At 39.7% G+C, this 19,456-nt stretch overlaps 1 protein-coding gene across 6 annotated transcripts in view; it reads left to right on the forward strand.

Annotated features, from left to right (window-relative positions):
• The first annotated feature begins 3,889 nt into the window (after positions 1 to 3,889).
• Positions 3,890 to 19,456, forward strand: part of CNTNAP4 (contactin associated protein family member 4) — a 280,255-nt gene continuing 264,688 nt past the window's right edge. For all 6 annotated transcript variants that reach the window (XM_068991747.1, XM_068991751.1, XM_068991753.1 and 3 more), the window contains exon 1: positions 3,890 to 3,974. In XM_068991747.1, coding sequence (XP_068847848.1) covers positions 3,890 to 3,974 — 85 coding nt within the window. The remainder of the gene's footprint in view (positions 3,975 to 19,456) is intronic.

The following is a 19,456-nucleotide window of genomic DNA, read 5'->3' on the forward strand; positions in this document are numbered from 1 at the left end:
CTCCATGTGTTCACCAACCTAGATGCTCCCAGACAGCTGTCCTTTTGGGGGTTTATGGAAGCTTTGATTATGTAGGCATGCTTGATTCAACCTCCAGTCCCTGTCCTTAGAAGTCACCTCATTCACATATCACAAAATATCTTTAAAACTGTCAACACAAGAGATTCTAGGAGTTTGGGGAGCTCTTGAACCAGGAACCAAGGAAGAAGACCAAACGAATATAAGAAAAACACATTTGGTCATTTCGATGACCAAAACACATTTCTCATGAATCACAAAAAGAATCAATTTTGAGTAGTCACATCAACAAAACTGCAGAACAGGAAGCCCAGCCTCTCCTCCCTGCAGGGAGACACCCACAAACCAACTACCTTTCTAAGAAATCTAAAAACCAGGTAAGAGGTTCAGGCACCAGATAACACAGTTCACATGAATCAGGGAAATGAAGGAGTTGCCTCTTAATCTCTTTCCACTCTTTTGCTCTGACTTTGTTCCTCTGTGACCTGATGATCCTTTTTTCAATTTGAAGTACAGTCCAGGAGCCTCTGTCCACACCGTGGTGGGACACACAGTTCTCTGGCAAGTTGTACCAAAAGGAAATTGAAAGCCTTACTTTACAAATTGTAACATTTTTAGTTTGATTTATAATGCTTTCCCAGGCAGAGTCTGGCCCATAATAGGCATACGCCAAACCTGAAGCACCAGCAGTTGTTTTTATCTTAATCAGTGGAAAATACAACCACCAATGTATACATGGGGAGAAATGATTTGTGACGTCTGAATCAGCAGTACAGTAATGTGCGGAATTAGGTTTCTACGCTTTTCTGATTTTTTTCCCATTCAGACTCATTGGCTTTCTTTTTTTTTTTTTTCCTCCTGACATTAAGCACCACTCTGGAAGGGATGGAGAAAAAAAAAAGCACAAATCAGTAGGTCTTGGTGAACAGCCCTTTTCTGCCACCAATGAGTCATGTCCCTCTAGCAAGTCATAATCCTCTCCTCATCAGATTTATCATCTGTGCAAAGAGAGCTGTAATAATACAGTGATTACAGGAACAATATTGATTGTCTGACTCTCAGGGGCTTTTACTTCAGAAGCATTGTCTCAGCCATGAAGTTGATACTCTTCTTATCCTTGGTTTACAGATGAGGAGACTGAGTATGAGGAACAGTATGCAGCTTGCTCAAGGGCAGGCTTGAAGCTGGGCTACCAGACTCCAACACTGCCTGCTCAAACCACTACTCTGAGCAGTCAGCGTGCAGATAGCTAAGGCCAGTGAGTGATTACAGACCCACCACGTGCTAGGCACTCAGTGGGGGGTTGTCACAAATTATATCAGGATGACTCTGAGCCATTATTCTCTTATCTTTTTAAAAAAAGGAAGTCGAAGAGTGATCAGAACCACAGTGAAAGCCAAATTCATATCTGGGCTTCTTGGTTATAATGTCTAAACTCTCCATTGTGTCATGTGGTCAGTGCGGCTCTCTCCCCTCTGAGGCCATCAGGCAGGGTCTGGCGGTGCAGTGGCTTAAAATGTCTGAGTGTTTTATTCAGTGCCAGCCTCCAAGTCATTCTATTACCATAGCCCGTTGATATGGAAAAATCCATCTTTAATGGCTGCTATGAAAATTTACACTTTGTCCTAAAGAAGTTATTATTGCCAGGAAACGTCCAGTTATTTTTAATGTTTGATATGTGTAGTGATCCTTTTAAAATGTATCCTCTAATTTATTTTATGGGAACAATTAAATATAAAGTTTTAGTAGAAAAACAACTTTTCTCTTCTGGAGAGTCTGAGACCCATTCTCTTGTGTGGAGTCACTGAAGGAAATAGTTTTAGAGCTTTGTGGACCAGAATGCCAAGCCTACTCTCTGTGACACTTTGGACAGACTGCTGAACTTCACTGAGGCTCAGTCTGTCTGTTAAGTGGGTACAATGATATTTCCCTCAAAGATTTCTATAATAATTTAATTAGATAATAAGTGGCATATAATGTTCAACAATATTTAATTCCTTTGATAATTACTTAACAGAAATCATCCATTTATATCTGCTTTGGCTTAACATGCTATGTTTGAAAATAACAAAACCAGGGATATTGGTCTAGAAATACAGAGTAAACACTTAAGCAACGACCTTTCTTTTCCACTGCTGTCTTTTTTTTTGTTTTTAACAGACCTCAGGTTTTCCCTGGTGCTGGCAGAGTTCAGGAGGGAGTTATACTCTTCTGTGAGGGGCAGCAAGTCCTCAAATGAGAGCAGTAAAATGGGGGTCAGAAAAACAAAATCCAGTCCTCAGTGCTTCTCTTGCTAACTCTATGATCTCCTCAAATCATTTCAATTCTTGTTCTTGTTTTCTCATGTGCAAAATAGAAACATTAAAAATACCTGTTCTGCTTTGTTTGCAGGTAAGAGCTATCTCTTACGGTTATACTGGAGACGACTTCTCCCATTTCCCCCTTATTTCATTCATTTCATAGCAAGGTTGCTGTTGCTGAATGCTTCTGTTTCTTCTTATTTGTTATCACCAAGAAGTGCTTGAGAACCTCAGGATTCCCATTCTGTAGCACATTCTAAGTTAAATATCTTGACATTTATTTTAAAGAGATTATTTATCCTTCTATGACCCATGCAATACACTTATTATGTGGTATTAACTTCATTATTTAAATATTTTAATATTCTGTTCAAGAACTGGTAGTATCCGTGGATCAGCCATTAGAAGAATAATTTTTCTGTAGTTGGTGATCTTCTGAACTCAACTTTACTCCTCTGTCTTCTAGACCATTTGAAAACATCTTTATATTGTTTAGGAGGTTTGGTATAAGTGTGTTGTGTGTGTGTGTGTTTGTGGGGGGTTCCTTGTCTTCAGTATCTCGTCATTTTTATTTTGGGGCCTTTTGAGAATTGTTATTAAAGAATTTGATTGTAGCATGCCAGTGTGTATTCACAGCCTGATGCATTCATCAAAATAGATCTAGCCAAAGTATTCAGTTTGTGGATTTGTACTCCTGATGCACTAAAATAAGAAATGTTAATTTCCTGTAGACTATTACTAGATGATTTTAAATATGTGCCAAACAGGAATGTCTGTTTCCTTGTGAGGCAATTCCATAATAAAAATGCTGGCACCATAGCTGAAGAGGAGAATTTTATATAAACAGAGGAAAAACAACAGCAAGTATTTTCCCCAAGGACAGTTTTAGCTACAATTTAGCAATGCTGCTTAGTTACTTCTGTCTCATTTTATGCTTTTGTTTTGAAACAAAGCGCAATTTTACCTGGATGCACTCCCGGATAATCAGGAATTAGCTCAGTACGTTGACTGGCTTTGCTGAAGGCGAGACCTCCGGAAAATCAGGAGGCTCCACCGCCTCGCCCCGCCCCCCACTGACATCTCCGGAGGGGAGAAAAGGGTTAAGGATTATTGAAGTATAGAAGAGACGGGGAGGGAGCCCCGAGGAGGCCCGGGAGCAGTAGGCCGCGCCTCCAGGTCCAGCTTTCATCAGCGGCGCAGCGCGCAGTGGAGCTCCGGGCGCCGCTGCGAATTCGGAGGAGGGACGCGGCTGCCAATTTCTGGGACCACGGCTGCGAGGGGTGGGCGTGGCCTCGGCAGTGTGGATGCTTGTTAGAAAAGATGCTGGGCGCTTTTCAGTGAGCAGTCAGGGCTGTGGTGTGCGTGCGTGTGTGTGTGTGTGTGTGTGTGTGTGTGTGTGTGTGTGTGTGAGTGAGAGAGAGGGGTGCTGTTCAGAGGGAGAGAGAAGGAGGGAGACTGAGCGACCCAGAGGTGCTGAAGACCCAGACAGAGCTGGGCGGGGGACTGAGAACAGCACTGGAGCGGTCGGAGAGCCACTCAGGACCTTTTGGGGGAGCCCAGTAAACGTGAACATGGGGTCTGTCACCGGAGCGGTCCTCAAGACGCTACTTCTGCTGTCTGCTCCAAATTGGAACAGGGTTTTAGCTGGGAATTCCTGTAAGTATACATACATGATTTAAAACTTGCAGGGGGCCTCTCTGCAAAACTTTAATTCTGTTATTTTTTTTTTATGATTATTATTTGCAACTCGGACTGCTGCAAAACATATTGCTATACAGGAAGCATCATTTAAAAAATCTTGGGAATATGACTGGGTTTACACATGTCATTCCTCTGGGTCTGGTCAGAATATGCCAAGTATCATTTCTCGTTGTTGGTTTTTTTTTTTTTTTTTTGGTCTGTGAACAGAATCTTATCCTCTGGTATTTGTGTATTCATTGAGAAAGCTCAAGTTCTAGTAAAGCATTAAATTAGCATCTGAACCAAGGAATAGCCAGTGAATGTTCCTTTCTTCATTTCTGCCCTTTTTTAGGTTTACTGAATTTAATTGGAATTATGTGTAGCAGGAAAACAACTAGCAGACTTTGCATGATGCTGCATTAGCTTAGATTTCTGAAGTTTGCGCTTTGGCAGACCAGTAGCTGGCTGCGCCTTTAAAATGATGCCAGGATAATAACTGAAAGGTGCTGCAGAATCCAGGGGCAGAATCGGGGAGGTGAACCTTGATACTCGGAGTTGCGTCCTCAGTGGCACCAGAATGAGAGACTCCAGCATTGCTGAGAGAGCACCTGAGCCCTGAATGTCACTTAAAGAAAATACACTCAGGTGATTTTTCAGAAGTGCTATCCTTGAATTTGTAGCTTCATAAATTTGTGATTGAATATTCTGATTCTGAGTTAATGGTATGAGGGAGGATTTATTTAAGACCTCATTTCTAATGTAAGTATCATCTGAAATAATTTGGCAGAGATCTCTCCATCCAGTTTTTATTAGAGAGAAGAAAAGTTTAAAAGTGATATTTGGCCTAAAATCTCTAAATGGGAGAATTTCCCCCTTCTTGATGAATGATCAACAAGCTCAGCAAATATGACTTTTTCTTTCTTGTACTTCAGAGGAAAAGCTTATCTGCTGGTAAGGCCTGTTCAAGAGTTTGTGTCACTATTGTTCAACCAGCTTTAGGTTTGGGGACACAAATAAGCCAGTAACCAGACATTCGCTTGGGCACATCCCTTGAGTGCACTGAAGCACTCTGATGTGGGAAGAACATTGGAAATGACCTTACTGGCAAAAGTCAGATGCTTGTGATCACGGAATGGCCACTGTGCTTTCATGGTTCCAGTCACTATTAACTCATTTAATGGTGCGGTGCATCTATCACTCTGAAGGGAGAGGGCTTCACTCGGGCTCTGTGCTGTGTCTCAGTCTCCGTTTTCATTTGTGGGTGTAAGAATGCCATGAGTCAAAAAAATGTGCATGTTTTCACCGAGTCAAAATCTTGGGATGCTGTAAAAGTAGCATTTGCAATAAACAGTAATAACACAGACCCACTTGCACACACACAGAGAAAGTTTTGTAGAAAAGGCATAATACATCGTCCAACTACTGAAGTTCAGTAAAAAAGGAAGCACTAGAGGTCACTCTTACAATGGAAAGCACATCATTTGAAGCGTCCTTCCCTTAAGGAAAGCAGAGCTGAAAGTCTGGCCTAGAGGCAGTCTTGTCTTTCCAATACACTGCCTGTTTGAGTTTATCATCAATTAATGTAACTGATTGGGCTACTTGTTTACATTTGTTTGCTTTCTTGAAGTCCAGTAAAAGGCAGAATGACATCCAGTAGCTTTCTTTGTAATGTATATTCTTCAAAGGGAAGATGAGCTGCCTAGAAGATCTGAGAAGAGTACAATGTTTGTGGGTGCTTACCTCTGGTTGGGCTTATTTTTCAGGAAGTCGTTTAATGCTCTTTTACACATTGGATAAACTTAAAGAACCTATAGGCTCTTAAATTCTTAGGGACATTTAAATATTAAAGTTGGAATTCTTGGTTACCAATATATTTTCAGAGTTGACTGTTCTTGAAGTGTCATAAATGCAGGTAAAATGACTTTAGATAATTAAAGGTGCAGTTAGCAATTTCTTGTTACTATCACACTGATAAAATAACTTGTTGCAAAAGATGTAAAAGAAAAATTCATTTCCCAATTTCATTTCACTCTTTAACATTTGATATTTTGGTGTGTGAAGGAAGCAAGGTCTACATGTTACCAAGTCATGGTGCTTCATATGTTGTATCTTTTTTGGAGGAACAAGTCTATATGTTTGCCAGAAAGGTTGAAATTCACTGTATGGACAAGTGACCATCAACCAGCATGCCAGCATGAGTATTTTTAAAGTATTATAACTCCAATAATTCTTTTGGATAAGACTTTTATATTAAAACGAATCAATCTTGAACACCCATATTAAAGTCGGGTAGAACTGAATGGAAATAAAGAAAATTAAAGGTCAGTCTCTCAGGTGAATACAAAGACATGGAACAGCTGATTCGCCAGTAGGCAAGTCGGCTGTCCATTGCATCGGCCCAAGACTGCCTAAGGCTGCCAGTGTGAACATTTGCACGGGACAGCATCTCTACACCAGGGACAGCTCAGGGATGAGGCAACTTTAATTTGAATGTTAGTTGATGCGATTAATCAACAGGGCGACTTTACAGTAGAAGGATTCTGTGCGAACACTCACACAGATATTCATGTCCATGTGTATGTATTTGTGTGTGTGAACATATGTTTATATAAAGAAGCAGAAACCACTGGGCCCACGTGCTTCCACATCTTTGGTGGCTTACTACTCCTCTTCTAACTAAAGATGAAATATGTTGAACCGACCACCTTCTTTGCCTACTGGCACCGTACTTGATGTTTCAGAAGTGTTGAACCAGCCCCAGGTCTGTCCTCCTTGTTCTGGTCAAGGTGCTTGTGATTGTATTGAAGGGCTCCTTCCATGAAAGTTTAGAGACAGACTCTTCCAGAAGGGCTTGCGCTTTGATAAGTTGCACAGGCTGTTACTGGTTTCCTCACTTGCTACTAAGTGAGACATGTGCACTGAGAAGGGAGTCATCTATTTTTAAATTGCTCTCATGAACCCAGTTTTGTTCTGAGCACTAAGACCTTGTTAAGGGGGGGTTTGATGTGGTGGAAGAACAGGTGTTAGTCTTGAGGCAAGTTAGGAGTTTTGCTTTTTACCCCTGCACATTATGTGATGGAAGCTCTGGCTTCAGACACACTGAGAGTTTTAATGCTTACCAAGCAGCTTCTGAATGACATAATTAGAGGTTAAGTTCTTGCTGTGTTCTTTCTTTTTGCTGTTTGGAATAAAGGCTGTATCTGATATCTACCTGAAAGAAGCACTAAAGAGTATATTAGAATTAACAGGAGATGAAGATCATGACTTAAGTAGATGATCACTCTTGGGGGCTCTGGGATACCACCTAATTGCTACTGGTCAGATTCTCAAATTGCTGAAATTCAGTCTGGTACTTTTTTCTAGAAACTTCTTTATTTTCCTCCACCCAAATTCTTTTCCATAGCAAAAAATAACCAGAATACAAGAAGAGTAAAGCACTGATGAAATAGAATTATATGATGTAATACATAAATAGCTGGCCTCAGGACATAAAGGTGAGCCTGAACTTTGACTCGCTTTTCTAACAGCAGTACTATATTTGTTTTCATCAATTTGATGCATTCCCCTCCCTGACTGTATGCATTTCAAATCATTTCTGAGTAGAGCAGCCTCCAGCTGTGGAGATAATACAGCTCATAGCCAATAGGCGATCGAACACATGACTTTCATATGATACCCAGTGCTTACCCTAAGTATTTACAAAGCATTTTCATGTCTTCTAAAATCAATTTCAGAATCTATATCGTATATAAACAATTCTTTATGGAAGCCAATGTCTGTATCAAGATTGAATTAATTTACCTTGAAAACAATAGGATTGTAAAATATCCCTTGTAAGATAATGTAATATTTAGTTCAGAGGTTGGTAAAATACAGCCCATGGGCCAAGTCTTGCCCACTGCCTGTTTTGTGTCATATTCTGTGAATTAAGAGTGGGTTTTTACATTTTTAAATATTTGAAAAAAAATAACTGAAGGATTATTTGTGGCATAAGAGAATCATATTAAATTCAAATTTTAGTTGTTCATTCTTTGCCGCGGCCAGCACAAGCAAGAGTTGCACCTGCACAGGGAGAGAACGGAGCGTCCCTGCTAAGAAAAATAAGAGAGAGACAAAAGATGGGGTTGAGAGGATCAGACCACAATTGGCTGATGCCTTTCTTTATTAGGCTATAGTATTTATAGGATAATGTACGTGACTTAAGACATGTACAAGATTATTTTTTAACCTCAGGATACAATCACTAGACCCTTACCATTGTGTACAGTGTATACTAAGTAATCTATCTTCTATGACATGTTGCAAGACATCCTGACCTTAAGGGCTATAAAAATTCTTCAAGGGGGCGGGACAGGGAGCTTAGGAACGTACCTAAGGCTCTGCATACCTGCCGAGCAGCTCCCAAGACTTAACCCTTCACGGGCAGTCCCCCGCAATTCTTCTCATTAGTAGACCTGTATGGCAAAACTTTATACTTAATTATTCTTATATTTTAAATTTTATCAATAAAATCATTTTAAAATTGACTTCCCTCTTGTCATATAAGAATCTGCATAATATTATCTGTTCTCTAGCTCTTTATAGAAAAAGTTCATTGACCTTTGATTTAAAGAATACAAAATACAGTATAATGATATGACCTGGATAGTGGATAAATTACATACTGCTATGATAAAATTAAAATTTAGTCTTAACTATTTAGCATACAAATACATTCCTGAAGAATTAAAGTATGGACTGTAATGATACAATTGCCAGAATCTATAACAGAAAAGGACTTCCTTGGTGGCTCAGACAGTAAAGAATGCACCTGCAGTGCGGGAGACCTAGGTTTGATCCCTGGGTTGGGAAGATCTCCTGGAGGAGGGCATGGCACTCCAGTATTCTTGCCTGGAGAACCCCATGGACAGAGGAACCTGGCGGGCTATAATCCATGAGGTACAGAGTTGGCACAACTGAGCAACTCAGCACACACATAACAGAAAAGGCCTTCATTAGCATCTTCTTGACATATGTCTTTTTAAATACTTTATCCTTCAGAAATCTTGTTATTTCCACGGGTATGAATTATTTATAACTATTTGCAAAGTTTCAGCAGTTTTGGCTGCTAAAGAGTCACTTTCAATCTCAAGTAATCCCATTAGTATAAGAAGCTCAATAAAGTATATAAGTAATTACATCTTAGATATTTTGAATGAAAATTCTATTGTTATTTGATACTTTCATGAGTTTAAAATATTCCACTCAATAATTATCAGGAACTTGCATTTGAAATCACTGATTGTATGAAGTAAATCATCTTAGGGGAAGTGTTCTTGTCCTTATGACTTTTACAGTAGCTTCCTAAAAATTCTGAAATTGGCAAACTTTCTGTAATAAATTGAAAAGTAGAGTTTCATTTAAGCACTGCCCACTGAGAATTTATAATAATTAAGCAGGTGCCTTTCACCTACTCATGCCAAGATAATTAATTTTTATAAGAATGCCTTATCTATTTGGAATTGTATTTAATTTTCCTTTCCAAATACTGATGAGTGGCCTCATTTTATTTACTTTATACTGTTTACTATGGTGTTTTTTAGAAGTTTGAGTTAAAAAATAATAGAGTATTGTATTTTAAAAATTATTTTCCTTGAAATTTCATTGTAGCATTTTCCCCAAAATAAATGGCTATATGTTAATTTATTTTTCATAAAACTGTTTATAATGGTCCAGGGCTACTGAAGATTTCTGTCTTATCAAAAGACCAATTTCCAGATCATGTCAGCCTAGGACAGTCTCATAAAACTTCCTTAATGGGACTTACTCTGGACATTGACAAGAGTGATGAGTGGATTCATGACTCTTCATGGTAAATAGATAAAAAAGGATAATGACAGTCGTTTACAGGATTCTGAACTTTTTTACAATAGAATATCAGTCTTGCTTTGCAAACATCTCTTTTTCACAATTTGATACTACATTTAGAATCTGAATCCCTTTTACCTTAGATAAGTCATATTAGGGCCTTAATGTTGTCAACTTATGAATCATATGACTGATTAGTCAGGTTACTTACGAAGTCCTTCTCTGTCCTCTAAAAAATTCTTCTCCTTCCCTCCACTGTGACTTTTAAGTTTCCATAATGACCTCGCTCCTGAAAACAGTATGGAAAATAATAAGAATTTATCCAACATTGTTACTTAAATCTCAGATATGTGTATTCAGATTGGTAGTGAATGTTTCTGGTGAAATATTAATATTAAAGAATGCAGATTTGGATTTGTTCAGCAGCCTGGTGTTTCCATTCTTGCTTTTAGCTTAATTATTTTTTCATTTTTATTAATTCAGAAATCTTGGCCTCAGTAACATTTCATATTTTTCTAGAATTATTGCAGTTTTTCAAGTTAACTAGTATGATAAGGAAGGATGAAACTGTCATAGAATATGTGCTTAAAATAGGGGAGGTTTCATGGATTAACCATAATCATGAGGTGAACTGAGCTGTGTTCTTGGTGATGGAAGGGTGAATCCTCATAGAATATTTGGATCATTGTTTTAATGGGTATTTCAGTTGGGAACTTTCAGAAATACTCTTTAACAAACAGATCTTTAAAAGCATGTCTTGAATAGTAGCATCAAATGCTAAGGTCAGTTTGATTTTGGCCCCTTTAAAAAGAAGGATCTCAGAAAGAGAAATAAATGCCCCCAAATAAAATGCAAACAAAATGGAGCTTTAGAAGGATGAAAAGTCCTTAAACTCATCAAAAAGCTTCAATTAACTGTATATACTTAAATGAGTAAATCATCCACAATATTAATATCATAATTTGAAGTCTTTGAGTTTTTTTTTTTTGAAAGTTCAAAATTTCTTGAGAAATAATAGGTAGTTTACCCATAAGGCTAAGATACAATAAATGTATTTCTAAATAACCAAGATGTCATTGATATTGGATTATCTTTTGGAGGGAAACCGGTGTCTGAGATTTCAAATTTAGATTTCTTCAATGAGTTCTAAGGCTCTTGTTGTCTGGTTGTGTGCTTCAATTAGGCATGTATTACGTATCCATGTGTTTATTTATTTGACTTCTAGAACTATCATTCTCTGTTTACTATCTGAGAATTTATACCTTCCACGATGCTGATCACTCTGTGTTGGTAAAAACCATTATCAGATATACTACTGCACAAGTAGAGATATTTTTGCTTGCCAGTTGACTTTGAAAGGATAAAGTTTTTGCTAGAATGTCTTTTTGGGCATTCACATACATGGTACCAGAAACTACAATTATTACTTAATGGTAAATAATTCACATGCAAAATGCATTACAAATTGTCATTACTTCATTTCTTCTGAGTTATGTTGGCATGTGGAAGAGGAAGAGTATGTGCTTCATTTTTTTTCCTCCCAGTGCATTTTTATCATGGTTCACGGAAAAGTGTATTCTGGTCATAAAATCAGAGAAATAGCATAACAGGAGGTAAAAATGAGCCTGTTTATGTTACAGTTAATGAGTCATTCCAATGTAATAATTGGAAAAGTGAGTGAAGCCTGAAAACATTTGACATTTTAAGTAGTTTAAAATTAGTAACTATAAAATTTTTTATGCCATAAGTATTTAATAGAGCAGTGAAGAAATTTACCTCTAAGATTTTTAAATCACAAAGGAAAAAAGGGTGTAATATGTATCAGTTGGCCTACAGCTCTAATTACTTTCTTTTTATTAAGTACCTCTTATTACTTGGCAGTGCTCTAGATTAAGATGTTATATGCTTCTAAATTGTAAAAGACGTATTTGTTTCTGTAACCAATATTTTTTCTCCCTCACTGGCAATTATGGTACTTACAAATGAGGCCACAGGTTGATATTAGTTTAGAAACAGCATGTGAATATATAAATTCAACTGCTTTCCTAAATTACATTTACTGTATAGTTTTAAGACAAACTACAACCTGTAATTTCATTTACTTCAGACTTAACTCTGAAGTTATAACGTATAGAGAGATATTTTTTGAATGTCCATTGAAGGGCATGGATAAACTCTCCTAGGAATTGGTTGCAGGCCTTGGGATTAGTAGGTTGGGTGACAATGAGCAGCCCACAGCTAAGAGCCCCACATCTTCCTGTTAATGTGAACCAGTTACCTTTGTGTTTCAGAACCCAAGGAGAGACTTTTGAGAAAATTTGGGAAAGTTCAACTTATTTCTGGACTGACTAATAGCTTTGTTCTAAAAGATCGAATATGTATTTTTAATTTTTAAAATAATTTTATCTATTTATTTATTCTTTTGGCTGTGGTGGGTCTTGGTTGCTACTTGGGATTCTTCTCTAGTTGCAGCCACTGCCTAGCTGTGGTGTGCAGGCTCCTCACCGCGGTGGCGTCTCTCGTTGCGGAGGGTGGGCTCTAGAGCACAGCCTCAGTAGCTGTGGTGCGCAGGCTTAGTTGCTCCCTGGCGTGTGGGTTCTTCCCGGACCAGGGATCATATCTGTGTCCCCTGCATTGGCGAGTGGATTCTTTACCACCGAGCCACTGGAGAAACCCTGACTATGTATTTCGATCTTGAAGACTAGTGTTTGGTTTTGAAAGGTAGTGATATGTGTTTGTCTTTTAAGATTTGTTCGTCAGTAGATACACAGAAGGAAGGAACTAAATGCCAAATGGTCTGTGAGAGAAATGAATTGCTGAGATGAAACTGTGTGTGTATGTGTGTGCACATGCGTGCGCACTGATGTTGGAAGACATTGTGGGTGGAGATTGGGAAACAGGCCATGTTGACAGAGAAATGGAAAATATTCCCCTAGGTGGCACATTTTCAATTAAGTATTGTTGGGATATATAATAAGATTTTTATTTTATTGCAGCCACACAGAATAGTCTCCCGTATAGTTTAAAAACAGTATATGGGATTAAAAAAATAGCAGGAGGTTTTTTTGCATCCGATTTAAACTTATCCCAAGCAGAGGGATCTTCTGTGACCCCAAAGTGCTTTATTTTCTAGGAAATGCCATGAAGACCTTAGGATTGCCAATACTTAACTTCCAGTCAGTCTCAGGGTGCTAGTCTTTATGAATATGGCAACGAAGGCAGAAAATGGCAGGAGAGATTTTGACTTAAAAATCACTTAGGTAAATTGAAACATAATATAACTCTTAAAGACAACGTGGTAAAGGGACAGGGCATTCTAAACAAACTTTGCGTTTTTCACATCATTCACTTTTATCTCTCAATTTTGGCTGACTTTAAACAAAAAGAATCTATCTCCAAGGCAGAAAGCTGCATGAATGCTTAGTGATCCTCATAATTAAGGATTTATAATACATATTTACATTTGCCATGTTTTAGATGTTTAGGACTTAATTAAAAGAGCATTGCTAAAATAAAAGCAATTCTGTCTAAAGTGGTGTTGAGGGAATTTTCGTCAAGGTTATAAAGCTGCTCAATTAGGCTCTTTTGTTTCATTCTGTGTATGATGTTTGAACTGTTGTACTTTAAACATGGAGCCTATATTATAATCCTCTTAAGAAAACATCATGCGCCTCTAAAATGTCATCATACAGCTTCTTAAGTATCATGAGATGTATGTGTGCTAAGTCGCTTCAGTCGTGTTCAACTCTTTGCAACCCTTTGGACGGTAGCCCTCCACATTCCTCTATCCATGGGATTCTCTAAGCTAGAATACTAGAGTGGGTTTCCATGTCCTCCTCCAGGGGCTTTTCCTGACCCAGAGGTCAAACCCACATCTTTTGTTTCCTTCATTGGCAGGCCTGTTCTTTACAAGAGCGCTACTGTGTAGTCCTTCCTAAAACACACAAAAAGAGAGAAAGTTTGGAGAAAGCCCTAAGATAGATTGAAGAAAGCAAAGAGCAAACACTTTCGATAACTTCTGTTTTCTTAACTTCATAGCAACCTATAGGATCAAATCACAAAGTGGAATGTGATGAAATAAAATGGTTCATAGTCAAATATCCACTAGAGAAATGGAAAAAGGAAGCTACCAAAAATATGATGTAAAATTTTGGGTACTAAGAATAAAGTTACGATTGCAATTATTTGCTATGCTTGGTGCATAAAACTGAGATATCTGCTGCTGTGGCCTTGTAAACGATCATGTTCATGTCTTAGAAACCTTTCCTTCTCTTTCTGTCTCTCTCTCCCTTGCTTTATATATACATATATGTGTGTGTGCTGCTGCTGCTGCTAAGTCGCTTCAGTCGTGTCCGACTCTGTGCAACCCCAGAGACGGCAGCCCACCAGGCTCCCCCGTCCCTGGGATTCTCCAGGCAAGGACCCTGGAGTGGGTTGCCATTTCCTTCTCCAATGAATGAAAATGAAAAGTGAAAGTGAAGTCACTCAGTCATGTCCGACTCTTAACGACCCCATGGTGTGTGTGTATGTATATATAAATTGCAACATTAAATAGATCAGCATGAAAAGAGTATATGCAGTATCATTAATCACTGAGATCGTCTCTAGAGAAGATGCCAGCAGGGCCCGCTTGTTCTGAGTTAGCAGAATCGAGCCTCCCTTGCTCACTTTGCTGGGTGTGAGGGGCTCCGGCTGTGGCATCTGCCATCGTTACGATTGCCAGGGCTGATCTGGCCGACAAGACTGGCAAGGCAGCTGGCCCCTTCCTCCCTCACTACTTCCTGTGACTCATGCAGTATTTTTAAATACTTACACATATATCCTATTTTTAGGTATGTCTCCCATAAAAATGCATTGATGTTTTTAATCAGTGTTTTAAGGCTTTTATCAAAAAAGAAACCAAGTCTTGTCTCATAGCTGTATTTCATTGTTAGGTGTTTTCAGTTGAAATTCCAACTTACTAGGGGAGCAAACAAATAACTTCCTCCTCTGAATCTGCTTATCCCTTTTGTTGGTCTTGACTGCTTTCTCTCCCTCCCAGTCTTGACCCCCCGGCCCAAGGGTCCTCCAGCCTAGAGGGATCCAGCCTCTGGGATCTAATGCCTGACGCTCTGAGGTGGAGCTGATGTAGTAGTAGAAATTAAGCGCACAGTCAATGTGCTTGAATCATCCCGAAACCATATACCCCAACCCCAGTCTGTGGAAAAACTGCCTTCTGTGAAACTAGTCCCTGGTGCCAAAAAGGCTGGGGACCACTGCTCTAGCCTCTGTCACTTGGTCTTTCCAGCTGCTGTTCCCTTCACCTGGTTGCCTTCAATCACTTCCTCTAAATCCTCCTGGAAAACTTCCACTGAAACCTAGCCTCACCTCCTTCCTCTGTGGAGTCTTACATGATCAAATCACCTTGCCTCTCTCCATCCTCCTAATAGAAATTCAGTAGAACCTTGAGTGTTCATTCACCTGTTCCTCATCATAGAGTATCAAATCTGATTTTTTTAAGAAAATACATCTTTGTCTCTGCTTCCCTTTGTATTTATAACAAATGTCATCTGATAGGCCACTGTCAGATCAATTTTGGTTGAGAACGCTCAGTGGACAGGTGAACAAAAAATACATCATAAATATAAAATTGTATTAGCATCTTCCCCTTTCTAGGCCATCATGTTGCCCCTTCATCTCTGTAGCAACTCCCAGGTCATCACCTTCAATTTGGGAAGTCGTATTGCAAAGTTCTTGCCACATTTTGGGAAGAAATGTTCAACTCCTTTATTTATCCTGCACTTCAATTCCTTTATTTTGTGTTTTCTCATTCAAAGATTTTTCTCCTTTATGGAAGGTAAAAGAAAAATAAAATCAATTTTCTCTTTTCATCATTAACTCTTATTAATAAAGACATACCTGTAGTTTCTTTGCTTTTCTTTTGCCTATAAATATATGCAAAGCGTTTTTCATTGCCCTTAGTAATTTTGACAAGCATGAATGGGTTCTGAACTTGTGTTTTCCTCTTTTAATTCCACATATTAAAAAAATACATTTTCTTGTAAAACATCGTCACTTTTTAAAGATTACTCTCGTTTATTCCCCCTCGTGGTATACATTTGGGACTTTCATTTGTAATTCATAGCTTTCCACACATGTTGACATAAATTATCATTAATATTGACAAATATTCCTCTTGCATTGGGCCCTGTGGACTCCACGATGGTGGAGTGTACCTCACAGGCCTGGGAGGCAAATATTATCACTATTAGACAAACTAAGAAATTGAAATTTAGGAGGTATTTCCAAAGTCACTGAGTAAGAAAGGATGGAGCTGGGGCTTGAACCCAACTTTAATGATGCCAGATCCATTGCTCTTTGAAATGGAATACACTCATCTTCTCCGTGAGCCTTTGAAATCACCTCTCTTGAGTATTAGAACTCACACTTGGCTGTTCTCAGGGTTCCCTCCCTGGTATGATAAACCATAAGGTAATATGCTTGTGTCTTCCAAGGATTCCGTCACTTGCATTTTATCAACAAGCTCTTCCTTACTAGTTGGACTAAAGTATCAAACATTATCCAGTGAAAATATAAATGTAAGTTTTCTCCTTTACATCAACAACCCCCTACCCTTGCTCTCTGATACCCAAGGACCTATCCATTCTGTCTAAATTCCTTCTTTGAGTCAGTAGTTCCAGGAACAAGTTCTAAGGGGCTTGAACAGTGCAAATCAGAAAGGAATACCAGCTCCTTTCTGCAGATGGCAGATCGACCCGATCGAGGCGATCTGCCATTTTGTTTCCTCTTCACTCTTCAGTCACAGTTTTATTTACACATACACACAGTATAATACTTTCCTAATGCTCTCAAAATGCTACATAAAAATGAAGATATTGCAGTACTACTGCTGGACAAAAATGTCAGCACTGTGGATGTGTGAAAGCCAGTTTCTTTGTCCTTTAGAATCAGTGAACAGGATATGGCTCCAAGTAGTATACAACCTAGGACAGAAAAAAGATACAGTGGCCTGTGAATTAGATCCTCATTCTTCATTGTTGGCACAAGATCAACGAAGGAATTTTCAGAGTCCCCGGTACCTTTCCTAGGTCTCTCCCCTGAAGGTAGGTAATGTTATATATGTATGCCTTCAGGGTTAAAACCAGACAAGATAGGATTCTGCAGAATACACACAGATTCCTGGGGAGCTGCTGAGAGGAACCAGGCCACTTCAGAGACCCAGACTGGAACGGCGCCTCTGTTTCTATGTCTGCACGCGGGGCCTCCGCTTCAGTGGGCTCCGTGAGCAAAACGGTGACGTCGGTCCCCGTCTGCTGGGTAAAGTGCTGGAAGTTGATGTGCCGCAGCTCTTCAGTCACCCATTCCGGTTCTTGTTCTTTGTCCTGTAATCACTGGTGTCTTGTCCAAAAGATCTTTCCGCAGCTTTAGTAATGTTTTCCAGCCTCAGACTCTGCTGGCAACACTCGGCTCCTTCCCCATGTTCAGGGGTGTGCTCCCTCAGGGAGCTGTATTAGTCTGCACGGGTTGTCATAGCAAAGCACTGCAGACTAGGTGGCTCAGACAACAGAGATTTATATTTTCAAAGCTCTAGCGGCTGGAAATGAAAGATCAAGGTGCCAGCTGGGTTGATGCCTCGTGACAGCTCGTTTCTTGGCTTCTGGTGGCCACCTTTTCGCTATGTCCTCACACAGCCTTCCTTCTGTGATTGGTCAGAGAAAGAGAGAGCGAGAGAGAGTGAGAGAGAGCGAGCTCTGGTGTGTGTCTCCTCTTCTTATAAGACCACCAGTCGTATCCCATTAGGATCCCACCTTTATGATCTCATTTAACCTGAAGTACCTCCTGAAAGACCCTGCCTCCAAATACAGTCACATGGGGGGCACAGGCTTCAGGGTATGGATTTTTAGGGGAGGGACATAATTCAGTCCATAATAAATGCTTAAATGGCAACCCACTCCAGTACTCTTGCCTGGAACATCCCGTGGATGGAGGAGTCTGGTGGGCTACAGTCCATGGGGTGGCAAAGAGTCAGACACGACTGAGTGACTTCACTTTCATTTTTATTTCAACTGCCTGCAGAAAGTGTATCTTCTCCTGGTATCCGAGAGATATATTGCTCTGACCTGTTGAAACCCATCAAGTGAGTGAAGTCATCCTATAGTGTTGGTTTTTTTTTTTCAAGTTGTCTTCCAATTGAGCCCTCCTCAGTGGTGCTGCTGGAACCACACGCAGCGCACTCAGCCCTTGGCTCCCACGGCTGGTTGCCACAGAAGCTGCCTCCACTGACCGTTCTCTCCTTCCTTCCATCCGAGCCTGTGCGCTTTCACTGCCTCTACCTGAAGCTTGCTGATAACCAGTACAGGATTACATCGTAGTGATAAAACAAGGAAGCCTTCCCATAATATAGCAACAGTCTTGGATCTTTGAAGCAAGTCATTCCCTTTCCGAGTGCATGATTCCGTTCTAAATACTCCTTCCAGCAGATCTTAGGCATAGATAAGATGGTAATTTACTGCCCTTTATTAAAATCACCTCTCCGTTTATCACCTACCCTCACACAGCAGTTACCAGAAATATCATTTTATCCCCTCCAAATTCTTTCCTCCTTTATATTACTGGAGCTCCAGTTGTGTTGTGATTTGCTCCCTGTGTTTCTCATGTCCCCTTCCTCAAAGCTGATTTTGCAGTGCGTTTCCTCAGGCACTTTTCTGCTTCTAATCTGTAAAACCTAGGGCACACAAATTCTTTCTTTTTTTCCCCCTGGGATGTCGTCTATGTCGAGCCAAAAAACAGACAGACAAAACATAAGTGAAACAAATGAACAATCATCATCCTAATAACTTCTTTAAATTCAATTTAAAATTTGTCTAATTTAGAGTTTGTAGGATGCCCTCCTCATTTCAAAAACTGGGACAGATGTTTGCCATACATTGTTGCAGTCAATCTTAACGTAGCATCTGTTCACACCAGTGTTTTCTCCTTTGCATGTTTTCCTATCCTCTCCAGTGCATTTCTCTTGTGGCAAAATATTCTTTGTCTTTTTAAATGGTTCTTCATAACTTATCAAGTGGATGTGCTGTTATTTAAACATTAAGAACCAATTGGTTGTTCATTGATTTTTAAATTTTCTTACTTTACCAGTGTCCACTTCTAGTGGTATGTGGCTGTCTTTAAGATGCCTGTGGTTCTCTAAGTGTCTTAATGCATTTACCTAGGTCAATGTCATGAAGTGCTCAACGTCTTTGTCCTACTTCAGCAAAACTCTAAATTTATTTTGGAAGGCAAAATTGAAAGCAGTAGCTGTCTTACACCCTTCTCTTCCCTGCTCAAGAATTTATAACACTTAAAGATGGTTCTGTGTCTCTTCCAGCAGTATCATTTGTTCAGACATGAATCAGAGGTGGTGGGTAGAGATGCCACACTTGACAGATCGCAGAAGCACATCTGTCACCCTCCGGGAAACCTGCTCGCTCATCAGTTGGTCTTGTCAGTTACACACACAGCCGTGTCGTCTCTACAGCCTTCCACGGCATCACCAATCACCGCTCCGTGTGTCCCTCTCGGGAGCTCGGTGCCCCTGGCCTCCGGTGGGCTGCTGCAAGTGTAGGTCTTCA

Source organism: Capricornis sumatraensis, chromosome 20 (assembly GCF_032405125.1).
Source record: "Capricornis sumatraensis isolate serow.1 chromosome 20, serow.2, whole genome shotgun sequence".
In the NCBI taxonomy this organism is placed as follows: Eukaryota; Metazoa; Chordata; class Mammalia; order Artiodactyla; family Bovidae; genus Capricornis; species Capricornis sumatraensis.